The sequence below is a fragment of the Dermacentor albipictus genome, chromosome 9, assembly GCF_038994185.2.
Source record: "Dermacentor albipictus isolate Rhodes 1998 colony chromosome 9, USDA_Dalb.pri_finalv2, whole genome shotgun sequence".
NCBI lineage: Eukaryota > Metazoa > Arthropoda > Arachnida > Ixodida > Ixodidae > Dermacentor > Dermacentor albipictus.
Window position 1 is genome coordinate 27454151 of NC_091829.1, and position 17546 is coordinate 27471696.

Genomic DNA, 17546 nt, shown 5'->3' on the forward strand with positions numbered 1-17546 from the left:
AACAACAACAGAAAAAATCCAACTATCATCTGCTTGCATTCTGCCGTGCCTCTTGCATAGGAATGAAACTTTGGCCACACTGCTCATCGCTGTTGTAGCCTTTGGGTCTTGTTAATTTTGATTAGACTTGGACATTCAGCTAGCCTTGAACCACGCAACGCTTTCAAGCCCAGACTAAACATACACTTCACCTGCTGCAGCTCGCGAGGAATGGTGGCTAGCCTCTAAAACGGACGCTCGCCAACACGTGCTCTCTCCCTGTCGAGAACACATGAAGGCTGGGCACTTTTTCCTTGCCGGCCAACGAGATGTGCTTGTAGCTTGGGAAAAAACACTCCCCTGTACCAACACGAAGATCCGCTGGGTCCCCACCATCTAACGAAAGTGTGATGTCGTCATCGCGCGGTGCTTTAACCTTGCTGCGGAGAGGGGTATTTCTTTCTCATGCGAACACACTTCACATGACGAGGAAATACACAAGCTACAATTCCTCTAGAAGACTTCCTAATTCCGGCTTGTCTTATTGATGTCGGCTGGTGCATGCTGGCTGATCTGCAGCCGATCCGTCCAAGTGGACAAGCACGGACAGAATAAATCTCCTCGACAGTATAAAAACCCCCAAATTGCTGTCTAATTTCTGCATTCTTCTTTGTTCCCCAACACGCAGAGAGGCTGACGCACGCCAGCAAGCCGTCCAAGCACTCGGAGTCCAAGCGGAGCCACGACAAGCCACAGCACGAGCGCCACTACACGGTGTCAATGCCAGTTCGCTCGGGTCACCAGATCCACCGGCCCGTGGCGCACCACGTCAAGGAGGCCGAGGAGTCGCCGCGCCCTTACCGCCTGCACACCAACAGCCGCGCTCGGGCGGCACTGCGCTATGCCAAGCAGAGCCGCCGCGTCCACAAGGACTTGGGCAAGGAACGCAAGTTCAAGAAGGCCTTCGAGAAGAAGCAGCATTCCAAGCCCCACTACCTCTGGTAAAAGGGGGGGGGTACGCCCCATGCCCCCCTTTACGCCAACCGGAGAGGGTAAAAGGGGCCGCACTGGACTGAAAGACGCAAGGTGACATGCACGTAATAATGACGGCTAACGTAACGACATTGACACCCTTTCGCAACAGTATTGCAGGTCATTGCCAGTAGGACTAATAAAAGTTAAAGCACTACGCTTGTGCATCCAGTGGCTCCAGTCTGAAAACTATGCCCCGGCGCCCACTCGCGCCGCTCGCAAAAAAGTTTTGAAGACAAAGGCTTATGGACGTTTACAGAGCACTGTGTGCCATCATCTTGCAGCCAATGACATAGGCGGTGCCCAGCACATAGTGTTGCAAAAGTCATAACGGTCGAACACACCTGCTAGACGGTGCAAAAAATTGCATGCTGCCGTTGTGCATTAATGGTAATGTGCACAGTAATAAATGTGTTCATGGCCAACATGCACAATAACAAGGTATTTCTCGTAGCACTGTACTGTGTTCAATGTGGTGGCACCACTGAGTGAACTTAGTGCAAACCACAGCTAGGCAGCTATGCAAAGGTTGTCAATATTTGAGAACATGCAGCAAACCAAGTGCAGATCTTTTCCTTTGGACCGATGACATTTTCCTCTCTCAGTTCAGCAAATGAGGGCTCTCTTCAGAAGCAAGAAGTATGCAGGCTAATGAAATGCATCCCAGGATATGGGTGGGAAATGTCGAGTGTTGTTCTTGTCATTATTACGTAGATGCCACCTGTCGGTGCAACCAGTTACAGTTCTACACATTACCGACTCATGCCATGAGTTTCCATAGGCAAGATTCAAAATGTGTCCTAGAGCACTCCGTCATCCTCTGGGTTGCCAGCATAGCTCAGCAGCCTTGAGGGTAAGCATGTTCCCCAGTGGGGCCTGAAGTGGGCAAGCATAAATTAATTCAACCGCAACGGGAGCGCATTCACCTTGAAAAGCTTCAGTTCTGAAGTGCATTTTCGTGGTGGAATGTTGTCTTCTAACACAACCAATTCTGTAGTGGCCTGTCTTCTTTGCTGTGACCATGATGGATGTTCTACTTTGAATGCAGTGATAAAATCGGCAACAAGGAACATGAGGTCACATTTAGTGCCCCTTAGGTTGAAAACTACGAATGTAAGTTCAATACCAACTTATAAGCATGCATATTGCTAGAAGACTCCTGGGTGTACAGATTGGTCCAATAGGAAAGTTCAAAAGTGCATTTAAAAGCCAATTTAGTAATACTGCCTCACTGTGGCTGACTTTAGTTAGCTGCACAGGATGACAGAACGTCTGCTTGCAACGTGCCGAGAAAAATATACTAGGCTTTTTAGACGCAAAAATTTTTTTCCTGGAAGTTGCACCATGCTTAATGGTGCGAAATCGTGATCAAACAACTTGTGCCAACACTGCTGCATGATCAAATGATAGAAACATGTTTAAGGAAGAGTGTTCTAGCTATCGACACGCAAGAGTTAAAAATTTGTTCCATTTAAACATGCAAAAGTTGTCCATTTACAGCTTCTGGATACACTATCAGGGGCAAACAATCTTACAACTGTCTTTACAACCTCTTAAAGTGAGTGCCAGCTAAGTCAGTAATACTTCTATAGCTGGAGCTATAAAAAGAAAGAACAAAAAACTGCCTGTGAGATGAATTCACATACACATTCAGCAATGCTGAGATATCAAGCATGTTACTTAATTGCACACAAAAGACTGTTAAGGATGCTTAAGCAGCACGCTCCTTTCACCTGCGCAGCTTTGTTTTTTCCGCAACCCGAAGCTGTTCACTGAAACGCTGCTAAGTGTTGGAGAAAGTTGCTGCTTGCATGCTGTTAATTTTTGTGCACGCTGATGTTGATTATAACCAACATATACTTAAGTTGCTCAGAATGTTTTGTACACAGTGCAAGTAGCTTGTGCAATTGAGTTGTTGCTGTATAACTGTAGCGCTAAAGTTAGGGCAAAAGTTGTATATTTTCAATTTAGGGCTTCCTAAGGGTTTCCTGCCAGTGTTGAAACCTTGGTTCCTTGTACTCTAGCAAATGATGTTAACACTACGTTGCCCAAACAGACTTGCTAAAGTTTAAGATTACTTTTGCTGAATGTGTTGCGCAGTCTGTTCTCTGCTCAATTACCAAGAAACAGCCTGCTTACAATGTTAACACAGTTTACTTGTTCAGACGGTGCCGAAACATTTCAGTTTACAAAGAGACTTATTCTTTATTCGAGTTCCCCATAATTACTGCCAATGGCCAGACATTCTTACCGACATGCATAATACATGCAATGTAACGGCAAAGGCCGTCGTGCTTGCTTGTCTTCGCTGAAGGCAAAACACCACATCGCAATTCTCGACATTGGAAAGACATTGCAGAAGCGTTTCACAATACCATGAGGCTTCTCTTTTATCCAAGTTCTTGCTGGTCAACAATGGCCAGGCATTCGTACAGACACATGTTGTAAAAAATGCGGAATGCACGAGCAGAAGCCGGTGGGACCTCTTGCTTGCTTTGTTGAGGCAAGGTACTCGTGTTACGATTGTCGGCCTCGAAAAGGCCGACAGCAGAGAGACCTGGTTCCTTTTTATCGATGCATCCGGTATGCACACTATTTCCGCCCTAATCCTTCGATAGTACATACATATGAGTATATTATACATGTGCATGCGCACGCATGTTTGTTATTTCGGTGGAGGTTCTGTTGCCTTTTCTTGGCTCTTTCCCGAGAACAAACCTCTGTGCTTTCCGCAGCCTGTGCGCCTCTTATTACGCGTGTGACTGTGTCGGTGGCCACTGTTTATGAAAAGCTCTGTACAACATTGCCAAGTGTGTTTTTTGTAGCTTTCTCCCTCAGTGTACGATCAATTCTTAATAAAAAAATATATATATACTGACAAGAAATGGTGTCTTGCAGTTTGTTCTTCACTGAACAGCACTTAATCCTTTGCTGGAGACAAAGTACCACGTTCATCCACCACTGTCACGTGCACATCTAAGCTTCCCATTATTCCTGTATTGCTGCACTTGTCCTTACAAAGAAACGATGGTACATCTTACAAATAAGATGGTGTGGCACAGAAATGATGGCAGTGAGCCGAAACGATTTTGTTTACCGCTAAATCGAGAATTGTTCACCAGTCATCAAATCAACAGCGCCATTAAAGGTAAACTTCATAAACATAGCAATCTTCATTCTATCTTCAAATGTTGCTTCTATGCATACAAAAGGCAGCATAAGATGCTTCCATGACAATCAGTGTACTAGAATGAAATAAACTTTCCCACACAGCATTTTATTCGTTCTTTATGACCAATGACATATTCTTGCTGTTACAAAGTTTGATGTTTTGGGAACACACATCCCACACTGGGGAAACACTCTTTGAAAAGCTATGACCATATTTCCATTCATATCAGCCGTCAACTGGTACTGGTTGATTCAGTATCAGAAAGGACCAGCCGCAGAAGTACCGATATGACTTGTTAGTACAGCACAACTGCTTGTTTCGTCATGACTCTAGACTGCAGCTTTCTGCACAATGAATGCTTAGTGGTACTGGCACAAGTGGTGCAAGTAGCAGTACGAGTGGTATGGCACACCTCCTTATTTGGACATTGCTCTAGGCTTAAGCTTTCTGCTTTGAGGGTAATAAACGTTTACAGCAAAATTTGTTCCAATTTGCATAGAAGTGTATAGACAAGACGCAGGCTTTGCGCCACAATGTTATATTTAATTAAATGCAAGATAAGAAACAAAAGTTGTTTTCGAAAGCATGCATTTTCTTATTTGCATCATGAAATTGTCTTTTGTAATGGGGCCTTTAGAACAAGAAATATTTTTGGCATTGTTTGTTGCCTGTCTTTAACCAGCAGTCAACCACAAGTGTGGCTTTGTGGTGGAGTGTTCGCCAAGGCTGTGGAAGGTCGTGGGTTCAATTCCCGCTGCCTTCCGGTCACCCACCGGTTTGTCGAAAATAGATACAAGCGCTCCCCTGACCTGGAATTTGGCCTTCTTCAGAGGATGATGTATTTCAGAAAGGAGGGGAAAAAAAGGAATCTGACAGTGCCATGCTGCCAACTTTGCAATAGGTGTATGTCCTTCCAAGCGCCTGGAACTCTTGTAGTTGTTGAGCACCTAGCTGGGAGGGCGCTTATACCTTTTTTTTACCTATAGGTGCCTGGGGGCAGCACTCGTCTGCCTCTGACAGCAGCAGAACGTGCTCGAATATTTCACCGACGCTGTGGTGGGAGAAGGGCACCTAGAGACACTCGCAAATCTGTTGGGCCTCCTTCCAAGATGAGACCCCATATAAACAACCGAACACCAGGTCGTGGCACATCTCTACCCTATAGAAAGAAACTGTGGGTTTCCAGCAACATTGGGATGCAAGCCCAGTACCTGCCGCATACAAGCCAGAAGCTCTACCATTTCACTACCGCTGCGGCTAAAAAAGACACCTGTTAGGAAGTCGGCAGCATGGGACCGCCAGACTCCTTTTTAAAACCGCAGTGATGGCTTAGCAGTAGAGCATGCGCCTCGTATGGGAGAGGCACTGGGTCCGAATCCCAGTGCCGCCGTAAACCCACTAGATTTTGTGACGAGTATAAGTGTCTCCCAGCCTGGTGCTTGGTGGGTGCTTGCATCTCGACAGGGGGCCCTATAGAGATTATATGATTATATGTGCATGCTCCATGGGCACTTCTGGTCCAACCACAGGCGGCCTTGATGATGTGTATTCGCTGCATCTGTGAGAGGCAGAATAGAGCCGTCGCCAGTTACCTACCAGAAAAATCGGCTCAAGCACACTCCTGGCCAGGTGTTTGGCCATAATGGGGCCTCAACGCCCGAGGATACCCTCAACCCTGAGGGTATCCCCACCTAAAAGGTGCATTGAGATGCCACATGGGAAATGGCTGCCATTGGAGCGGTCCAAACCTTTCGGGGGGGCGGAAGGTCGTGAAGGTTTCGACAGAAATTTAGAGCACAGGCTCCTTTCACAAGTGTATCGCCCCTGAATAAGGCCAAACCCCAGGCTGGGATTTTCTTTGCTACTGCCGGAGTGGCAGTAGCAAGTCCGGCAGCGGTGGGAATCGAACCCACTACCTCCTACAGCTAAGGCGAACACTCGATCACTAGGCCACACCTGTGTGAAACAAGGATGGTAACCAGTGAAAATATTCCAAAGGATGATCGAAGAGAGGCAAGTTCTTGAATGACCTCCCTGTCTTGGCTGGACTCCAGCACACTGAATGTATGGCATAGTGCTTCAAAGGTTACTGCCGAGTTCTGGTTCTGAGCGTAGGCAGCAGAAACATGCGTACATTACCTGAGCAAGCTGTCGGATGTCGGTGATCCTCTCCGACATGGTTCGCAGGTAGCGGTTGATGGCCATGTAGTCCTCCTGAGCCAAGATCTCTGTCTCGCAGATTTTGAAGATCGCAAGGGCAAAGCGGAAGAGGACCTGAAATTGACAGTAGAATTACAAGATGTACTAGTACAGTCGATCCTCAATGTAACGAGCACGGATGTAGCGAATTCTCAAATGCAACAAAGTAAATCTAAAATGTGTCTTGCTCCTATCAACGTGTAATGAATATATGCTTATAACGAATATCTGATACAACAAGAGCACTTCTGCATTGTATGCATCTTTGCTGTAACCAGGTTTAACTGTTGTTTGCATCAAACATTTAAAGGGCTCCATATCTTCCAGCTCAATTACTGTGAAGCTTCTATGAGCTTCTGTGAAGTTCCTATGGCAGCATCTGCAATCGGCAAACTTTCCAAAGGCTGCATGGAAATCTGCCTTCTTCGTGAAAATCAAGGTGCATGAACTGTGATGCTGATTTTACATGTAGCAAAGATGTTATGCGCTAGCAAGGGAAACACGCATAGTGGTGTTTCTTATGATGCTTTATGCTGCAACACGTCCCATAAAGCCTACAGTTTTGTTGGGGGGGGTGGGGGGAACAAAAAACAGATTTCTTTCCAACTGCAAACTCAGCAGTAAATTTGTAATCAATTAGTATTCCTCATTACACATGAAGTGAGGGCGAATGAAGGCCAAGGATGATCAGTGGGCCTTACATGAACAGCTTTAGCTGTCAACATGTTGGCACCTGACTGAGGCTCTTATTTCTCTTTGCGCATGTAGCCCAAAATGGTTGTTGGTAAGCATGAGTTCATGGCTTGGAATTTGCCATTCAGAAGCTATGCTGAACGCTCAGTGCTGATGTTGTGCCAAATGGGAACAGACATGCCTACAGAAAGGGCAGATGAGACAAAAATCCCTCCACCAGCCTGTCTGATCTTTCGTTTTTGTGTGTCTTTTTTCACCTAACATCTATTCAGGAATGTTTCACCAACCACTTAGAACCAGAAGAGATAAAAAAAAGTGGCACTGCGATCAGAGTGGAGTAGTTAAAGGGGTTCAAAAACTCCAGCCCACATTTTTCTTTTCTCAATATGAATTTATGCTTCCTGACCAGAAAAGATGTTGTCAGAGTATTGATTTCACAGCTCGATAAGAAACGAGATATTCTTATAATCTTCGTGTGGAATGAAGGATGTTAGGTCTCCATGTCCTGAAGCATACACAAAATAGTGCTATGTTAAGTACTGCATTTTCAGATAGCTTCCTGCATTTTTTAATGCCTATCCAGTGATTCCAATACTGGTCCATGGGGCAAGAGAGGCTAAACAGGGCACACCACTTTTCCTTAATTTGGGAAAACCAGAGTCATCAAAAAGAAAGCGAGAGACACAAATGGTAAATTGGATGCAAAGGATGAAAATGAAGAAATCCATGGAAACTTATAAATGTAGCAGGAAAGAAAGGCTGTATGATACACAGAGGGCAGCAGAGGGCAGCGCCTTGCTATTCAAGGCCCAAGCTGGCTGCCTAAGGAAAAAAAACATACAGCAGCAAATATTTTCAACATGATGAGGCATGTTTCTGTTGCAACAGAAATCTGGAAGCAACTCGGCACATAGAAATGGAATGCTAGGGTATTCACCCAACAGGACTGGAAGGGAACATCCATCTTTCAGAAGTGTTGGGATTCAAAGTGGATGGAAGCAGTGACGGTTCAGGCAGCCAAGGTAAGCAAGAGGCATTTAGAGTATAGGTGAAAAAAGCAGGGAAGAGATTGGTAGAACCAGAGTTACTATAGGCACAGGTAACTGTACAATATAGAGATAAAGGTTTTCATGGAAAAGACAAACAAAAGTTGAGGAGAGATGGACAAAATGCTAGACTGCAATAGATGCATATGATACCTGATTAGCTCAAGACGATGAGCAAAACGAGAACAAGGCAAAAGTGGGAGCCAACTTTCCGACAAGTGGACTTGTCTTTTTCAAGGTGGCATATGCTTTCGTTGGCACAGTATATACAGATAGGGTTCTTCTAAAGGGGAGACGGGGTAATGCGAGTGGGCGAGGCATGATGTGGTATGATTCTCTGTATTTCCTGTCTCGCGCAGAACGAAAATTTCACTGTAGGATGTAGAGTTTAGGTTCATCAAAGTTATGACCTGGTTGGTTGAAATGCTCAGCAGCGGTTTTGGGAAGCTTTTTAGCTGTGTCCATGTGATGTCAGTGTCACCTGATTTTCATGGATTGTCCCGTAATTGATTGCCACCCCACAGATACCAGTTAAAGGTGAAACCTGCAAATTTGGTCAACATCTTTTAAGACAAATGCAAACAGGTGTGAATGATAACATAAATATTTATCAGAAGCTCAACTTGACAGAGGTGCATTAAATTTATGGAAACCTGAACAGAATACTCCTAACAGGTTAGCTTATAAAAGAATTGATATTAATTTAGAATGTCTTAACAGAAGTACACCATACTTAAAGCTTCAGGTAAGTGGAACTAATGACAGTATTTTGAGTCCAAGAAAATGCTGGATGTTTGGAGAAAATTTTTCTTCCACAGCTTGTGTACCTTGTTTCCCTCATAGAGGAACACATCCCAGATGTAGAGGTACGTCTCGGCTGGGATGGTGTCCACAAAAACAGTGAGGAACCAGTTGAAGGTGAACAGGGACAGGTCCACCTTGTTAGCCTCCAAGTGGGTGCTTAGCCGTGGCAGCTTTTCAGCCATCAAGTCCTTAAGGACTCGCTGCGAAGAGTGAAGTTATTTTCTACAGCGCTGGCCCTCTTGACAATTTATAAACATTCATTCAATTCACGTAGGGAAGTTCTTATTTCCTTGTACAGAACATCAAGCATGCTTAACAAGAATTCACACAAATGTACACTATGTGTTTCTGCAATAATGTCTCGGGATGATTAAAAATAGGGGATTCGAGGCAATTTTCACTTGCAAAGCTTCACAGCAGAATTTGCAAAATAATCACCAATATGATTATAAACAGTTTCACTAATGGACTCTGGGTTAGTGATTAGTGGGGGCATATTACAATTGCAAAACTGAAGTTGGTCAGTACTCTAAGCATAATGCTTTGCTAGAAATTCTATGGCTTGCACCAGTTTCAGGGAATACCAACTCAAAATGTGCCATAAAATGCATTGCTTTTCCTGTTATCACATGCATAAACTGAGCTGTTCCATATTGCAAAGACAACAATGGAAGATCGATGCATTTCTGTGCAAAGCTTCAGTGCTCATTTCTTGGAACTGGTGCAAGGCAAGGAGCTTCCAGCAGAAAATTATGGCCTGAGTACACACTAACTCCCTTCATTTGTGAGAACACATGTCCTCTAGTTGTCCATTACAATTTTGTAAACGGTGACTTTCGTGCAAGTTCTGATGTCTGCTGCTGCCATGAAGCTTGGGCAGTAAAAACATCATTTCGTCTATAGTTTCCTGTTTTTAATGATCGAAGACAGTCGTCATAGAAACATGACGCAGATGCACTGCGGTGGGTATTTGGGAAATTTCATGTATAAACCTTGTCATTCCTTTTGCAGAATACGTGTTGCGCAATGCCGACAAAGTTGAAACCAATCTTTGATGTGCGACAAGATCTCGGTAATGTGGGGCACAGGATGAGCAAATGCCTATACTGCCTGACTTCCCTTTCTTTTTTAACCTCAACAAAATTTTTAAATTACCAATTACCTGTGGCAGAGAGTGTAATACTGCCTCTTTAAGTGGACTACTTGTGGAGGCAGATGTTACTTCCACATCTAATCACAATGTTCAATTAACTGATTAACAAACTTCTAATTAATTTTTGAATGTGGGTACCTTAGACCTGATTGCGATCATTGACCTGAAGTGAGGCAGTAAGGAAGCCACATCCACTTAACGGAAGTCCCGAGATTTGCACCATTTTCAAGATTGTCTTTCTCAAAACGTGCTGAAGAAGACCCGGTGTTCCAGTTAAGTGTTGTCCTGCAGTGTATGAGAAAGGCTCCGCGAATGGGCACACCTAGTCGTCGCACCACTAGTCGCACCAACTCGCCTGCCATGAGCCAACTGTTGCACAAGTTTGCACCATGAGTAACATGTAACCATCACTTGCACAACACTCCTTTTTCGTGTACTTGTGCAGGATGTTGCTATGACAACGGTGTTCTATTACAGCTACTGCTATACACTGAGCGTTATGAGATGAACCAACTACTGGCGCATGCAATCTGATGCTCAACTCCTCTTATATTGCTCTACAGGTTGCTGTTTCACCCAGAACGCAAAGCAGTGATGCGACAGCTGACACAATGCCATGTACAGCAAGTCCTATAAAGTTTCTGTGTGATATTAGCTGGAGTAAACATTCAGAGGGGCGTCGAAGCAAGAAAACTTTATTCAGGGATAACTCTAGTCTGTATCGTCTTTGTTTGTGGTAGTTGCTCTCTCGAATGATTAAGTGAATAGACAAGGTTTTTTAGTTTGCTTTTTCTTCTCCCCCTCTTGGCATATCCTGGTTTTCACTTTTTCCTGCTGTCTTCATTTAAATTCTTTCACCAACGTGCTTGTTTATCGGTAATCTGCAGAGGATTGTGTTAGCGAAATCATAGCACATTGGCCAATCTTAGCAGCTGGTGGAGCACCCTCCTCAGGTGCAGTATCCTTCTCTGCTATATCATCAGCAGAGTAGCTGAGAGCAAATCTTCAACTGCCATAAGTGGGTCCACAGTTTGAATAGTCGTGGGGCGCAGGCAATATTTGCGATATTTTTTTTCCTTCATAAACTTCTCGGAAAGCACTTCCAAGATTCCTATGACGATCACTGACTACTTTGTTTGGAAACAGCTTGAGAGCACAACAAAATACACAAACACCCAAGAAAGGCCCCTCTTATAATCATGCACTCACAAACACCGTATCCTGGGTGGTATGTCTGAGTGCGTTTTCTTGCGCTCTTAAGCTTTTACCAACATGGACTGAATACTAGCCCTGCTACAAGTTCTTCTAGGTAGCTATGTAAAAATGATTATAGGGGAGAGCCCATAACAGTTATTGCTGTAAAATAACTGCACAAAGGTAATGAGGAGTGATATTTGCAGCAACAGTGCAACACACTGTTGGTGATGACTTCAATGCCAAAGTGTTAAGGAAAAAAAAACTGGTACACGGTAGTGCGGAGGAGAACACCTTATAAAATAGGACACAACTGTGGAAAAAAGGGCTTACCTGATCCACCTGAGAGGCCTCCAGAGTGCGGCTATAGTAATCGCGTGGCATGATGTACTCTACGACGGCAACAAGGCACCAGAACGCGTCCTCTTCGGACATGAAGAGCAAAGCGATGGCTGCCAGCCTGTTCAAACCCTGCAAATGACACATTGTGTATGCTATCCTCTGAACTTTACCCACAAGTGCAATGGCTCCATGAGTTCTCACGTTTGCCCGAAAGGCCAAGGCTTTGAAAGTAGCATCAAGGTTTTAGAATATTACACAAAAGTAAGGCTCATATCTTTTACAGGCGGTAGAAGTTGCAACAAGACACATGTTTACTAACCAAATACATGTGGTGTCATGCAGCCAAAGACACAAGGACATAATTAATTCGATGATCACAGCTACCAGTCATCTCAATCCTGGTTTGATGGCAGTAGGGAATATGCTTGCTTGTTTCAAGTATGAAGGAAAGAAATTAAAGAGCACGACATGCAGCCACCCTTCGGAAGCAAACATTCTATGCTGCGTCTTCCTCTACCATTTCACCCTGCTGTGCCTCAGAATGTCAGTAGATCATGTGACCTCCAACACTTGGTGCAGGGAAAAGAAGATAGCCCGCATTTTATTAGCGTTCTGCCGCTTCAACTGCCCTGGAAAGCATCGCACTAGGCTCAATGGTTAGGGATGCTGCAACCCAAGACAGGCTTTGGGCAATGGGAAAGATGTGGGGACGTGCTCTCACTATCTCACTCCGTCGTGCGATCATTATCATTACTGTTTTTCTGTCTCTCGAAGCCTAAAACGCCAGGCTCAAACTGTGTGCGTGTGTGTTTTGTATGAAATAGACGTCCGGCGGTCCAACAGGATGCATCTTTTACTCCGATTTCCTTTTCCTCCTTGTTTTCCACTTCGCTGTTCTGTGCGCTGTTCTGTGCACTGTATCTTTGCACTATATGCACATATACAGAAGATAATGTTGACATCGTAAGCAAGACTGGAGTGTCTGGACAATTGCTATCACAATCATTATAAAATAGTCTTTGTAGCACTCCTATAAAGCTCTAATATGAGTTAACAAAGCATTTTACGTACACGTGCCTGGAAAAGGTAAAACAAGAACTTTGCAGGTGTACCTGGCAGTAGCCTACAATGAGATTCCTTCTGCTGTAGGCAAGCAGAACTCGACGAAGAGGATTGATTCCAGGAGCATCAGGAGTTTCGTAATGCCTGTTGTTCGGCAAAGTTCTCAGCAGGTCAAGCTCAATCTTGAAGAAAGAAAGAGAGGAACACCACTTATGTCCTTATCTACTCTCCATGGTTTAATTTCTAGCAGGTCCTTGCACTTGTACGTTTGATTGAGCGAAGCCAGACTTATTTAGCAAGAGATACACAAGATCAATTTCAAGCAAAGGGAATTATGAGCAACCTAATGGTGCTCATAAAAGCATTACCCAAAAGAAAAAAAAATGCAAGTTATGCTGTTAGTTTTTCTTTTTCTTTTTAAAAATTTATGCTATGCTACATATGAGCAACCAAAACCCTTGGCAAGAACAGAGCTGTTTAATGCAGGGCTGGGTGTAAAATAAATTTAAAGCACCAGCCTACAATTGATTATTGATTGTGTTAACTTACACGCTCAATATCTCCAAAGAAAGTGATCAGCTTATGGTGTTTAACATCCCAGAGCTGCGTCTGTGTTATGATAAAATGTGTAGCGGAAGGCTCCAGATTCATTTCGGCCACTTTGGGCTACCTAAACCTAACTTTGCAAGTTTTTTTTTTCTTCCTTTACCGCATTTGAGACTTATACGGCCATGATAAAAGGAAAAGCTAACAGTATAGCAGCTCATGGCATCCGGCTAGTATGAAGGCCACTTCACTTATGCCACCTAATTGTGTAAGGTATCCTGGGACAAGGGCACATAAGATTTAAGTTCACGCTTGGCTTGTTTCACCCATGCGACTAAAGTCTTATGTGTAGTTAAATGTTCATTTTCAATGACTGCTGAAACTAAAGGCCATTGCTGTGCCTAAATGGATCCTTAGTGGAAAAGAGGTAATGGGCCTTGTGGATTTCAATTATCGGTGATTTTCAAGGTCCCTGAAAGTGTGCATTTATCTCCGGGGTTACTTTTGCTCAAAAGCTGATAACAATAACTGATAGCTGAGCAATAACTTCAAAAGTTGATATATGACACACCGAGATTGGATACAGTGAAAAAAGAAAAAACGCATATTTTGGCTTCAGCTAAAGCTCGGAAGCAGGGGCTCCGTACACTGCATCAAAAAGCAAGTAAGTGTACTTAAGTGCCTTGGGTTATGCAATAAATGAGCTGCTCACAGGCAGCATTAGTTGCCCATTTGTGAAACAATGTCTCAGTATATTAGCACAATTTAGGTTGTGTTTGGTAGTAAAAAATGTGATTACCTGCTTTACAGCAGGGTCGCAGGTACTAGTTAAAGGTGGGGACATCACCAAGTCTTCGTAATAGCCGGGACCTTTCTCGGCTCTTTCCTGGCCAACATAGAACTCGACACACCTGGTGACCAAAACAGTGGTTAGTACTCCCGAGTCAATCTGAATTCCACTGGGAAATATGGAGCGATCCGAATTGCAAGAATGACCCAGCTTCTTTCTGCACAAGATGGCTTGCTCTAGGAATAACTTGTCGTACCCTTTCCATATCTGGCTTCTGAATTCTTGAGGAATGCTTGTGCGTATGAGAGCCTTCAACTCTGGAGTCTTTTGGAGTGGCCGTCCGGGGACGATGCTGGCTCGGTAGTTCTCCCACTTCACTCGCCACGAGATCTGAAGTGGGTCCTTCCAGTAGACAAAACAAGTTATGTAGGTATGAGTAAATACATCAGCAACGATAGCATTGTAGCCATGCACTATTCTCACGGAATGAAATGCATCAATTTAGGCCTAATTGACATGCACACTTTCATTTCCTCCCGTCTCCAGTTTGTGTTACATCGGCGTAGTTTTTGCTATTGTGCTTAGATCAGAGTTCATCTCACCTTTATGTACTATATGCCTAGCACCGCAACACAAGTAACTGGGCTTACTGGGCTTATTGGGTGCTCTACTTATAAATTTACTTGTCACATTTAAGTCCATAAGTGTAGTACAGCAAATCCTTGTTATAACAAAACCACATTCTTACGAGCTTTTCATAGCTCCACCTGCAGCGCATGCATTTTCGAACGTGAATGCAGCACAGTGAAACAGCGCAGCAGCACAGCACAGCACAACACAGCACAGCACAGCATAGGTCAATAGGAAGTACATGAGACAGGTGCTGATACTTCGACATTTGTCCGATAACGAACAATAAGCTTGCCCCAATTATCAGCTTTGCTGCATTTTCGACCTGATAATTCGTGTTGAATGGCACTGGAGTTCACTTAGCGCAATGTGTGAAGCAGGAAGTCTACGCTCGACTTTTCATTGCAACATATTCAGCAATGGCTTGCATTTCTCTACTTTAATTCGGAGCGGCAAAAAAGTGTTGCAAGCTATGTTTTCCTAGGCACTTTGGTCATGTGAAACAACCAGCATGATTGGGAGTTGTGCAGTTTATTTTTTCTAGAAATTACTCTGAAGCTCGGCATACAGACTCTACGATCCATACCAATGTCTATTGGCCACACAGTGCTTCCTGCTTGTAATGTCAAAGAAGGAACAGCACTGTTGGTGCTCATGTCTTGTGAAGCTCACGTTTAAGGAACACTATAGGGAGACCCTGCATTATTGTATACTGATAACGTATTGTTCCACAACTCTGTTTTGTCTCATATTGCAGTAAGGAGTTGATTATTAGAAGTGAATGTGAAAGCCAAACATTATTTTTTTCTAAATATTGCAAGGAAACCCCAGCGCCAGTATGTCTCTGTGACATCATGTGGAAACATGGGGAAGGCGGTAGATGGATTTACTGTGGCGCGAAAAGCATATGTCGCCTTGAAGAAAAGCCCCCTTTTCGAAATGTTAGCTCCTGCTTCCACCTTGTTCTCGTTTTGCTCATCGTCTGTGACATCATGGATTTCAATGTGTCTATTTTTTTGTATTAGGGCCTTCGTGGTGCAATAAAAGTTTTGGAAACTTGTAAATTTCAGTCTTTTATTTACAAAGAAGTCATTGGGACAGGAAATGGACTTCGTTACAAGTGGCACCTCTGCGCTGTGACTTAATAGCATTGCGCTGTCAGTACGAGGTCCTGGTACGATTCCCGGCCACAGTGGCCACACTTCAATGGGAAAGAAATGCGAAAATGCTTGTGTACTTAAATTTATGTACATGTTCAGGAACTTCAAGTCGTTAAAATTAAAAAGGCCCTGTGACAAGCCTGATGATAGGGTATTAGCTTGTCTCGTACTTTTGTAAATGCAGGTGGACTGGCTGTTTTACTGGAGGGGCAGAGGCATAAATGTGAGCAGCCTGCACAGTGCAGCCACCTGGTGGCACAGAGCTCAACCAGACAAAGACGGCTAATGTTGCACTAACGGAGTGTATTTTACTTTGCTGCGGGTGTAAATTTTTAGCAGCAACACAATTACACCACAGCTGAAAATTTGCACCAGCAGCAAAGTAGGATACACTTGATTACTGCAATATTAGCCGTACTTATCTCGTTCAGCTCTGCACCACTATGTGGCTGTACAGTGCAGGACACTCGCATATAGACCTCCGCCCTTCCACTAAAATGCCCAGTCTGCCTGCGTTTACCTGAATACTAGACAGACTAAAGCTCTCTAATTATATCGTGGTTACGGCCTGTAAAACCCCAGAATTGTCTTTAAAGGGACCCTGAAACGATTTTGGCGATTTTCTACAAACGTACTGAGTCGTTAGAGTAGGTTCTTCTGATCATTAATTGATGCATCTAAGTGCTCTGCGTAAAGCGTGTAATTTATTATAAGGTTTTAAAAATACACATCGCTGCCGATCGCAGCGCACTGCTCGGCGGAATTTTAAGCCGCCCCTACCCATATGATGCAAATAACCCATATTACGTCACATGGGCGAGCTATCTGATTGGCTGACCAGGGCGCGTGGTCGATAATTTTTCCAACTTTATGGTGAACAAATGATGCTCGTAATAGTTGGAATGTTAGTTACTTTGTTCTTGTAAAAAGAAAATAACTTAAAGAGAATACACAAGAATAGTTTTTTAGTACACTTCAGCACTTCCGGCACACAGCAAGTGTCGTCTGCTTGTGTTACAACGTACTCCATTTTGACGAGAGCTCCGCGGTCAGAGTCGGTCTCAGTCTTTTCGCGAGCACTATGATTCGACTTTGTTGCCTTGTGGACTGCAAACCTAGCGACCTGCAAACCGCGAGTCCAGTATTAGGGCAAACGCAAGCGCAAGGGGACAGGGTCTGGCCGTATGACTGTGCCGGGATGAGCCACGAGATGAGCAGAAGGGCAAATGTGAACGGTCTGCACGGTGCAGCCACCTGGTGACACAGAGCTCAACCATACACAGTAGCAGCAACGAAGTGTATTCTTTGCTGCTGGTGTGTATTTTTCGCAGGAGTGTAATCATCAACACGTTGATTTATAAATGTTTAAAATGCTTTACACTTGGTTAGAGCAATATTAGCGCTTTGTTTGACTGGTTAAGCGCTGCGCCAGCAAGTGTCTGGACCGTGCAGACCGATTAGGCTGCTCACGTACGTCTACGCTAAAGTTCCTTCATCAGCTTGAGTTTATGCCTCCAGTCATTTGCCGAAATGACCAGCTTGCCTGTTTTTAGCGGAGTACCGGACACGTTCGGCGCTACGACAGAATGCTCGCAACGCACACTGCTTCGATAGCTCTCGGTCGACGGCCAAGCGGCTAGCGGAGAGGTCTCGCGCGGGAGGGGGCGTGCTCCTAAACAACCGGAAGTGAGCGATGTGACGTCGCATCGTGACGCTGAACCAGTGAAGGCGGAGCTTAGCGCCG

At 44.3% G+C, this 17546-nt stretch overlaps 2 protein-coding genes across 2 annotated transcripts in view; one reads left to right on the plus strand and one right to left on the minus strand.

The window, feature by feature from the left end:
* The window catches only part of LOC139049864 (uncharacterized), a 147213-nt gene extending 143317 nt beyond the window's left edge, over window positions 1–3896 (plus strand). Inside the window, exon 4 of the mRNA XM_070525698.1 lies at window positions 668–3896. Within this exon, the coding sequence (XP_070381799.1) occupies window positions 668–984 (317 nt within the window). The 3' untranslated portion in view covers window positions 985–3896. The remainder of the gene's footprint in view (window positions 1–667) is intronic.
* Window positions 1–17546, minus strand: part of LOC139049425 (TBC1 domain family member 2B-like) — a 192085-nt gene that overhangs the window by 150030 nt on the left and 24509 nt on the right. Inside the window, exons 12-17 of the mRNA XM_070524740.1 lie at window positions 14269–14414; window positions 14022–14133; window positions 12727–12858; window positions 11606–11743; window positions 8949–9125; window positions 6323–6457 (exon numbers count right to left, since the gene is read on the minus strand). Coding sequence (XP_070380841.1) covers window positions 6323–6457; window positions 8949–9125; window positions 11606–11743; window positions 12727–12858; window positions 14022–14133; window positions 14269–14414 — 840 coding nt within the window. The remainder of the gene's footprint in view (window positions 1–6322; window positions 6458–8948; window positions 9126–11605; window positions 11744–12726; window positions 12859–14021; window positions 14134–14268; window positions 14415–17546) is intronic.